The sequence below is a fragment of the Homalodisca vitripennis genome, chromosome 5, assembly GCF_021130785.1.
Source record: "Homalodisca vitripennis isolate AUS2020 chromosome 5, UT_GWSS_2.1, whole genome shotgun sequence".
NCBI lineage: Eukaryota > Metazoa > Arthropoda > Insecta > Hemiptera > Cicadellidae > Homalodisca > Homalodisca vitripennis.
The window spans coordinates 143,282,255-143,294,016 of NC_060211.1; the positions used below are offsets into that span (position 1 = coordinate 143,282,255).

Sequence of the window (11,762 nt, forward strand, 5' to 3'; positions counted from 1 at the left end):
TCTTTGAATTAATTAATATTATAAAGTTGAGTTTTAAGGGTTAAAACCATTACACACCCTTAAGTATTACTCAATGAGCTCCTGTAAATACCCTGTACAACCTCAATAAAATTCTTAATTTCTTTATAAATTCAAAACAAATTTAAAATTCCATATACAACCAAATCGTTCAAGTATACACAGTTTTTAATGTGTAAAACTTATCATGCAACTACAGTGGAACCTTGATACATTGAACTTCAAATAATATCAAACTTTTAATCTAAATACTTCGATGTTTCAGTGTATCAGTGAAACAAACTGAAGTACATATCGAAGTCTGCTCCAAACAGCCGTAATATATCGAACCTTATTATATCAAAATTCTTGTTATATCGAAGTTTGTATTTCCCCTTGAGGTTCGATATGTCGAGGTTCCACTGAATCATTATTTAATCTATATTTTATAATAAATTAACAAAATTTAACTTACTTTATCAATTCAAGCTTTATGACTTGAAAAAGATATTTCATAAATTGATTGAGAATATAATCAGTACCAAGCTACAGTATAAAAACTGCCTAAGCAGGAGTTGGATGGGGGAGGGAAAGAGATAGGGTAGAGGGTACATTTTGAGTTACAATATACAGGGTAAATTATACAATATGGCTCCCTCTCACTGTTTTCTACACTTCCTTTAGTTATTGATAAAGAATCCCATCTAATCCCTGTTGTATAAGATTGTTTTGGAAACAGGACTATTTCAGACATTTGCCATCAGTCAGTGATAAACAATTTTTAAGAAAATGGTTTATTTTGACCAAAAAAATATTTTCCTGCCATCTTAAACTCATTATTTTAGAATTAAATTACTTTTTTATGTTTGTATAGGGTTGCACAAATGTTTTTACTAATTTTACATTTGAAGAAAAATAAGATTATTCCAACATGGTGGTAGAAACTTTCAACTAATGATATTTCAAAATAAAGTATTTACTAGCCAACAATGATTTGTGATAGTTCGATGCTAACATATTAAGAAATGTAGTAAAATAAAAGAAGAGATTTTTTTAATCTCAGCCTGTGTACTTTTATATAGAATGTAAGTACAAGTATTCCAGTGAGTCCCATTGGATCTTCTACAGGTGTAGAGATCTACCTTCCCTTATCTTTGTACTTAATGTTTACCTATGACCATGATGGGATTCACCACTTTCAGAGATTTAATTTTTTTTAAGTAATTTATAATCCTATTCAGTTTTAAAACTGTTCTTGCAAAGAGTGTCTACCATCCATGAGTCTTCTGCATGCACCATGAACTTGATTGTTTCTGTGCTTTACATTCTTCTTCAAAATTATTATAAAAGCCAGGCCTTCTTGGGCCACCACTACCTACAGGAAGATTCACTCTAGTACATGTGATTTTAAAACGACAGTTCTTAGATAATATCTCTTATCTTCTCAGCTAACTACCTACAATGAAGATTCACGATGAACATAATCACAATGTTAGCAACATTACCAACACTGAGAAGTCCTCATTTGACCCAACACTGTTGGGGTAGTTGTGTCCATTGAAGAACTGGCAAAAGCTTATTACAACTTGAACCCTCTAGTGGTGGAGATATTGTGTGCATCAAGTTGACATGGTTGTTGTGGTTCCTGACTTATGCGTGTCACAACACTCTATCATTATTTGTTTATTTTAACCTAGACTGTAGTTACGTGCTGGATTAGCTATCCATGTGAGAAAGAGATCAGATTGCAGATCTTGAAACTGAGTGTTACTGATTTTTGTGTCACTGAATGATGGCAAATTCCATACAAAATCCTGTTTCATTCACAGAGGCATTTAGACATTCACCAATCAAAAGCTAAAAGAGATGTCCTTTGACCATAGAAAGTTTCTTTTAAAGAATTTGACACTTCTACAGCACCTGCCTCCACTCATCAGCATGCCATGGAGTCCTATCCGACTTCAGCACATGACAGAAGCTGGTCTGATACTCTATGGTTAGCTAGTAGACAAGCATGTAGCTAGTGCATAATATCTTGTTAATAATAGATTAGGATATGGGAGGAACGTGGGAAAACATGTACATTTTTGATGCAATCAAGAGTTGAGTTTAAATCAAATTCTGAAGACCTATGTAATAAAATAAATTATGGGGATCATAACATGTCAACAAAACAATTAATAGTTATAATATATTTACAAACATTTATATATTATAATGATTTTAAACTTTAACAAATCTTAAATATAATCATATAACTCAAGTAAAACACCTGTTAATATGAATATGAAACAACAAATATATGCTAATATAAATATTCATCTTTTAAAATTATTTTATTTTTGTAACATTCATAAAGTTATTCTATAACATACAATTAAAAGTGTTTTAAAACAAATCAATCACAGTTTTTAAACTGTCCCAAAGGCAAACAACGCACCATTCTTATTGCACTGAATTTTCTACATACTGTACAACAGTAGATAAAGTAGACAGTCATAAATAGCTAAATAATTGAAAACATAAACTTATCAAGACCATACCATCTTGTAGTTCGTTTCATATTCTTGTAAAATGGCAGTATTTTAAACTGTGTGCTTCAAATTACCTATTATAAACAGCACAGTGTAAACATGTAAAGAGTAACATATAGTATTTAAAGAGAAGATCAGTGACATAAGGGCTATGAACCTCGCAAGAAGGGCAAAATAAGGTAAGACCTTCAGGAGACCTTTTTTTCATATCAGTATCCTGACTTTAACTTGATAAAAATACACTGCTATCACAATGCTAAATGGCTTAAATCTAATTAAACATTTTTATAAAAGAAGTTAACAAATAAAATAACAAGTTTCATCTAAGAAGGTTAAGCACCATATCAGTCTCATACGGAGGGTAGTACAGTCCTAGCTAAGTATCGAGAGTAAGTACAGACAAGGGTTGGCAACAGTGGACTTGTCGTTAAGGAATTGAGCTTTAATATGAACAAGGTCAGAAAAATCACACAGGTAAAACATAATGATTAACACAGTGGTTGGTACTACGTCAATAGTACCAGTACTGTGGTATTATAACATGAACTTAATACAATATTCTGGAACACAAAAGAAAATATTATGATACAAAGACTGCCAATTTTCAAAAATAAAATTGACTAATGAAATAATTGTAATATGCATAAATACAGGGTGATCAAAATATCCACCACCCACTCACTCTAACTCTCAAATCATACCTAGAGAGAGAAAAGAAATATTTTTGGTAAATGGTGTTAATTAAAAAAAAAGATTATCCCACTAAAAATTTTGAAAAATATGATCCAACATTTCTCAGGGTCTTTATGTTTAAAATTGTATATACAAATGTAGTGTTTATATAAAATACAGATAAACTCCTATTAAAACAGTTTAATCTCCTAACATAACAATATAATTCAAGTTTTAATGCCTCTTTTAGAAGTTAAAATGGTTCTTGATAAGGTTTGTCCTGTATTACATTTTTTTAAGTGCTTATTATACTGAAAAGTTTTACTGACATTTATTCAAAAGGTTTAATTGATAGATATGAACTATTGTGTGAGAATTTTGTCAAATTTTTTAAACTATTGAAATTTTCAGGGGTGCCCATCTTTTAGGGCAAACCCATAAAACTTAAGATATGCCAAACATAGCTACTGTTGCTCTCGAAATATTTATAAAGTTTTCTGGTTTTTTGTTTGCTTTCACTTTAAAGTTAGCAAAGAGGGCAAACGGTCACTCTATACATAATTTTAATTTAATTCCTAATTGTTATAACCAAGAACTTTTCATATTAATATAACAATGGTTTATGAATATAAAACAATCTAACCAACATGATTACGTACGAGAGTTGGGTAACAAGATATTATGATGTAGTCCAAGTGGATTTATTTTGTGTGACCAACTTCATAACATTACAATGTTTATCTCAGTCATTACAATATCCTTGAATAGAATAGAATAGAAAAAAATATAAAATATAACTTATAAAAAACTAGTGTTCCAGTGCCTAAACCAAAAACTAAGTCTGAAAACAAATGCTTGGTTTTTCAGATAATGAACAATTGGAATACAGTATTAGATAATTTACTAAGTTACTTTAGCACTTATATTCAATGAATAATTTCATGCATGTAGAGAAAGGGCTTGAGGAGTTTATCAGAACATTAAAAAACTCCCTCTTTAAAAGTTTTTATTAAGTTTGGGAGTTTCTCTGTTCTAATTTTGACAGAACAAAAATTATAAACCTATGGTGTATACAAGGGAGAGATTGGGGAAACTGGTTCCCTCTTTTATTTATTATGTACCAAGCAGTAAGTAAAAATTGTGTTTTTATTCCCTGTTTGTATACATTGTATATATTTACATTCTTTTTGAAAACAATATTTTCCTAAATATCAAAGGATTGTGAAACAGTTTTTTAAAAATAAAAAGTAAAAAAAAGTAAAGAATGTCTTATTTTACCAGGCGAAGTTAGGGCTAAGAAGCCCTCTCTAACACTTAACCTGGAAAAATATATATTTATTTAAGGATATTACACATTAATACTGTCTACGTAATTACTGAAAACTTGAGCAGCTGGTGATATTTGATTATTAAATAAAAATTGTATTACAAAATAAATACAGTATGTAATTATTTTGGATTTCTAACAGATAAAACAGACTTTTAAATTGTGTGAACATGTAAAAAGTATTGAATTTGGAAAAGTCCCTGTGTATGTAATTGAAATATAATTTTACTTATTGCTCTAAATTACATTACATTTTAACGAGAAGTGAAATATTTGAGGAATATACTAAAAATATAATAGTTAAAAAAATTACAGTTAATATTATAAAATCTTTTAATGAACTATATATTTTGTTTGAAAATTAAATAACTAATTTGTAGGAAATAACCTTAAGTGAATCAAGGAGGTTTCTAAATGGGATGGGCATCCCCTGAAATTTAAATCTTTATTGATCACTTACATATAATTGAAATTCATGATTTAAGTTTCTTATTTTAAAGGACAATTTATTCATTACGCCAACCTTAGCAATTTTAATTAATTATTACTGACATGTTCTTGAACTGTGTAAAATTAGCAGTTACACACCTACTACAAAAATACATTTATTATTAATAAAATATGAAGACACCACTGATAAGCTAATTCTTCTCACATACATTAACACACATAAATATATCATTGCATGCATGCACCAACCAATATTTATTGGTTTTAACCAATAAAAATTATATTTTGACTAATTATATATCTCATATTTTAATTAAATCTTTAACAACTGACACCTTTCAGACTTTCATATACAAAATATACAAATTATTTTGAGTTTAACTCTACATAAAGCTATCAGTCATAACAAAATAAATATAAATACAGAAATACACTATACTACACACTTATAAAGTACAATGTTAATATTTATTGTGAAAATACAAAAGCATTAACACAATATATTTCTAAGTACTTGCAAAATAAAAATATGATTTCCAGGGAAAATCAGAAATAGAAATAATAATAATAATAATACATTATATGGCTAAGCACTAAATAATAAGGTTTTTATTTACTTAAATATAAGTATAATAATATTAAAGAAACTTTGGAACTGACAGGGGTTCATGCAGTTTAATAGTAATCTTTAAATACAGTAGTAAAATGTATACATTTAGTGAGCTGTAGTCATAAAAAGGCACTTTAATGAAGAGGACCTTCATGTTAAATCACAGATTGTTATATATTCCTTTTGATATTCAAGCAATATTTTATTTATATTATCTGGCTTATCACAATGTATCTACATATTTTCATAAAAAAAGTAATTTGTCTTGTTATAATATAAAGTATATTAACTTTCTTTTCATATAATTACATTACAATGAAGAAAGAAATAAATTTCATAAACAATCCTATAATAATTTAACACTATTTACAAATGTTATAATAAATAAATTATTTTAACACTTAAAAACAAGAGAACTTACATCACATAAATTCCATTCTTTATCAAGCATTTTACTTTAAGTGTCTTGGTATAGACAGTGTCCTTGCCAATGTTATAAACATTACCTGCATTACCCATTATTATAAATGTTTCCCTTGTAGTACTAGAAATAACTTAATCTATAAATAAATACAGCTCTAACTACATTACCTTGTTGCATGAATCCAAGTGTAAAAACTTTAACGTTTATCAACATTTATTTGTGTTTATTACAATAACAACACAAAGCAGGACTGAAATATTGTTACTATTTCTCGAAAATAAAATCCAGTTTCTATAGTGAATATAAATATCATAGTGATCATAAATTCAGTTCGAACGTATGACATGAATTATTGCAAGTTGGAACGAATCAATACTTGATTTGTCAATTTAAGTCAATTAATTAAAATCAACTTTTATTTTTAAGTCAATACTTTTTTTAAGTTATATACTTTTAGTATTTAATATTTTTAAGAGCAAAACTACAGGTCTTCAGACATCCATTGCCAGCATTGATTTGATTGTAAATTTGATTTAAAACCATTAATTTAAATCACTACAAATTATCATTATTAGTAGTTTCCACAGGGAAATGAGCTTGCAATACAATTAACCATGTATTAACACCCAAAAGCTTACTAGAGTAAAATTGTATAAATTCTAGCATCCACACTGATTTTAAAAACTGTATAATACACATGATGAATTTATATATAATGTGTGTCTGAACATCCTACATGTTGCAATTTTCAACCAATTTTGTTCAAATTTGGCATACTTAATGGCAAAATTAAATCAAAATATATAAATATTTCGAAATGGAGGACCAAAAAATAAGAAAATTTATGTTTTACAAAAAACTTGTATTTTATATGCTGAAGAAAATAATAAAAATAGGCAATTATTAATCTGCATTTCTTCATAATAAAAAGCCACATGAGCACATTATATCAAATACTGTTTATCCCCAAAAATTATAAATATTAAAAGGAAGTTAATATACTTAGTTGGATAGCAGGATTAACTATTGACATTTCTCATCTTGTTGAGAAGTAGATGTCAGGCTCAAAAGATGCCACATGAGTTTCTGTTGTTGTAACAAATTTAGCTTAAAAATTGATAATGTATACAACAATAGCAAATATGTTCTTATATTCCTATTATCCTTTCTAATGAAAATAGCTTTAACTAAAAAAAATTTAAAGGATGGATACTTTATAAAATGAATTTATCTTTGAAAAATATTTTTTTAAACGTTCATTCTATGTGTTTGTCTCTGTTTTTAGGAAGACCTCTAAAACCTTTTTCCAATGTTGAAAATTCAACATTTCCCTTGTTATTTCTCGTTATTATTTAAATACCTGAAATTAAATAATAGTTCAAACCCACAATAATAGTTATTTAAAACAAAAGAACAGACCAAACACACCCTCTTGAGTTAAGACCATGAAATCAAAGCAAAAAGGGTTTAAACTTGGTGCAAATCATCTCTTTCCTTCTTGATTTGGAAAATTTGTAATATTGAAACGTTCTAGGTTATAAGCATCAACACTTAAAACAGGTATATAACTACGAAGGCACTTATGACTTTCACTTTTTATAATGATTTTTTTTATTTCAAGCTAATTTAAAGAGTTTACTAAAATAAAAAATTCTTGAGAACTAACATTTTTTCAAGATAATCCAGAAAGAGAGATATTGGCCACATTTGACAGATTTTGATTGAGATACAACTTGGAATGTCCATACATGCACAAGTTTTGAAAAACCATTCTAAACATGTCCTGAAGTTTACTATTAATATATATTTCTTAGTTCTGGGTCTTATGGGAAATCTAGTAATAAATACAAAAATTAATTACAGGACTTGTGTTGATGCTAAAATTACTGGATCATTAGTAACTCACAAATACAACAAAAACTGACAACAACGTAATTTCCATACAAATTGTCAACTTGCTATGGGCCGGTTCTGTTTGGACAAAGCTGTACAAACTTATATTGCTCGCTTTTATTGGTAAAACAATCTGAATGTTAAATACAACTTTTAATCAGCAGATTTGTATGAAGCCTTCAATAAAATTTGTATACCAAATAATACAGCGCTACAATATATATTTTGAGAATTATATCAAATACTGTGTAAACGCCTAATAAATATATTCATTGTATGGCTTTCTTAAAAAGCTTTCAGCTTTTTTCCATTCACTAACAGAAAACATAACATTAATTGGATCCAAGTTTGACTGGAAAACTTGCAAATGATTGTTGAAAGACAATACATTTGATGCAAGAATTAAAAGTATTAATTAATAATTAAATATTGCACAGATTTACTTTATCAAAACAAACTTAAACCTTTAAGTATAAAAACAGAAATAATCAACAATAATCATTCATGAATATAAATAGAACAAAACCAAGGGCAAACAATTTTTAATATTTCCTTATTCGGTGTAATTTTTGTTCTATTTATATTTCTATAGTAGTCTATGAAGCAACAGGCTAATCATGCCAATAAACGTAAAATGAACACTTAGACCTAAAATTAATTAATAACAACAACGCATCTTGTTTAACTTGAATAAGGCAAGAGATGAAGGAAACAAGTGGAACTGGCATAGGATCACTCAAGTGCCGGAGCCAGTCTGAGCTCAGGACTAGGAGGTGGACCTGAGCGGTTGTACTCTCCGCGTGAATGATTGAGCGCGGCGCAGGGGTGCTTGTAGCGACAGTGAGTGCGCAGGTTGTCACTACGTGTGTACGTCGCACTACAGATGGGGCAGACAAAGCGACCCGGATAGTGGACGTGGTAGTGGTTGCGGATGTGTGTCACAATCTTGCCACACAACTTGCAGCGATGGAGGTTGGAGAAACCAGGTAGCCTGTCAAACACCATCCGCATGTGCCAGGACCTAGTGCCTGTAAACCACATCATGGCAGTTATATATGTGTGCAATAAATTGACACTTCTATAAAAAATGAAAATTATGAAGGAACTACAGTAAATTGTTTGATGAGAACTTTATCTTTTTACTGACTACAGAAGACAATTTCCAGTTCAGAAGAAATTCCATGTTGTATCTTTGACTACTTCTAGTAGAGGGTTAAGCAATTTAATCACTTAAAGATGGTCAATTCCTGGTGCTGCGCTTGTATTGTAGAACTCATAGCTTGTGTAGTCTTCAGCAGTTCACTGTAGCTAAAGAGAACTAAAAATATGACTACCCTGATTTTAAGGTAGCCAGTGTTGAAATCTTTAGTTCCTTAAATTTTTATACTGATGTTAAGTTTTTCCATCACTCTTAATACATGAATTTCTCTAGCTGATAAGTACATAATGCAGGTTTGTTTCTTGTGAGTTGCTCACACTGAAGGCACGAGTCACTGCGTAGTGCCAATCTTTAATGCACTGATGTTATATATGAACATATTTCACCCTACTGATGACATGGGGTCTGCTTAGATATAAATTAGATGAGGCAAGGTAGGTTGTTTTTCAGATACTTGTCTCTTGAGATGCTTCTATACCTTAGACATTTCTATATTCTATTTCTGATCCCTTTTTCTGTCAAAACACATTAGGTACTGGGCACTGTCTTGTACTCTGACAATGTTGTTAGTATTGTTACATTGTATTGCCAAAAATTTGGTAACAGCAAACTACCAGCACCTCAGGGCAAGCCTGTTGCATCTGTGTGTTTCTCATTTGCCGACTCTTCTTTCACTCTTCCTCCCATCTACTGGCTACTTGTGACACTTTACCTCACAGAACGGGTATGATGCAGAGTTTCATAGTAACATATAAATTAAAATATCACTAAATTACTTTATATAAAACTATGTCTGAAAACTATGATGAGTCCACAGTGTTTAAATTCACAGGATATGTTACACATGGACAGAAGAATAGTAATTCATCAATATGCACAACTTTGGACTTTAATCAGCATTATCCATGTATTCCACGAGACTGCTTATTCTACTTCCATTATTTATTAATTTAAAGAAAAGATCACATAGTTATTTTATGATTAAATATATAAAAATGAGTAGTAATCAATTGTCATAGCAAGCGTAATATAAAAAAAAAAAACTACAGGAATTGTGTTGATATGTATAAGGACTAGAGTTAACTAATTACAACAATGACAAATCTTGCTGTAAAACATTAATTTCATAAAGAGCTTCATAGTTCCCATAATCTTTTTCAAACAGTGCTATAGCGGTTATCTAGTACATTCAGTAGTTTTATCAGCCACACTGATTGAGATGATACAACCCAAGCCATCAGATTGACTCATATGATCAGTCTGATCCTCTTTTATTAATCATGTTTTAATTGTAATATATTCTTTTTATTTACTTGTGTAATACAACAAGTCCATTCAATTTGAAAATAGTTTTTAATATAGTAATCAAAACTGAATATACTACACATACCTATCTGCAATCTTATCTCTTACTCAGGTGAATAACTAACCTGACACATAACTACAATCTAGGTTAAAATGAATAAATGATACCAGAGCGTTGTGACACGCATAAATCAGGCAATATAACAACCATGTTGCGTGTCAACTCCATATAGACTAATTCTAAAACATGCACTTAATAATAATAAAACACTAATTATAACTGAACTAGAGAATACAGGTCATAATACGTCTGCACTCACTGAAACAAACATGAAAAACAGTAACATGAAAAATAGTAATGATTTTTTGCACCCTGTGAAAAATGTAGCTCAACCTCTTCCTGAAAATACTAAATTAGTAACAATCGATGTCCAATCATTGTACACAAATATTGAACACCAACAAGGAATTGATTCTGTTAGATACTACTTAAACCAACGTCCCAAAAATACACTTCCTTCGTCAGATTTTCTTTTAACATTAATAAATTTCATTCTAACTATGAATTGCTTTAGGTTTCAAAATAACTTTTATCTACAGCAAAAAAGGGACAGCCATGGGAACAAGAATGGCTCCTTCTTATGCTAATCTTGTGATGGGCAAGCTTGAACATGATTTTCTAGAAACACAAACATACAAACCCATATTTTGGAAACGTTACATTGACGATATCTTCATGATATGGACATATAGTAACGAACAATTACAACATTTTTTACAATCACTGAACACTTTCTGCAACTTAAAATTTACATGGGAGATATCTGATTCAATTGTGAGTTTTCTGAATATAGATATTTTTATTGAAAATCAGAAGTTGAAAACTAAGATCAATATAAAAAACACCAACACATATCAATATCTACATTATGACAGTTGTCATCCGTCCCATGTCAAAAAAGCCATTCCAAAGAGTTTAGCTAAAAGAGGCCAAAATTTATGCAGTGACAAATATCACTTAGAACAATATATTGATAATTTATTATCAGCATTTTCCAAAAGGGGTTATCCACGCAAACTTTTAAACAACAAACTGAACACTAAATCACTATCAATTGGAACAAATAAATCTAAATTTGACAATAATGATCCAAAGTTTTTAACAAAATACCACCCTGGACTTTATAAAATAAACAATATACTTTGAGTAGCATACAGTTTATTGGACAGCTGTGCTTCAACTAAAAACATTTTCAAATACATTCCAAAAATAAGATTTAGAAAACCACCAGTTTTGAAAGATATTTTAGTCCATTCAAAATTACCTAAGCCACATACAAAGACCAAGAAACCATGACAGTTGGGTCACATCCTTGCATTAAACCCAGGTG

The 11,762-nt window shown here is 29.7% G+C and overlaps 1 protein-coding gene across 1 annotated transcript in view; it reads right to left on the reverse strand.

Annotated features, from left to right (window-relative positions):
• Positions 1 to 4,439: 4,439 nt before the first annotated feature.
• LOC124362960 (sex determination protein fruitless-like) overlaps positions 4,440 to 11,762 on the reverse strand; it is a 144,912-nt gene continuing 137,589 nt past the window's right edge. Inside the window, exon 5 of the mRNA XM_046817868.1 lies at positions 4,440 to 8,935. Coding sequence (XP_046673824.1) covers positions 8,640 to 8,935 — 296 coding nt within the window. The 3' untranslated portion in view covers positions 4,440 to 8,639. The remainder of the gene's footprint in view (positions 8,936 to 11,762) is intronic.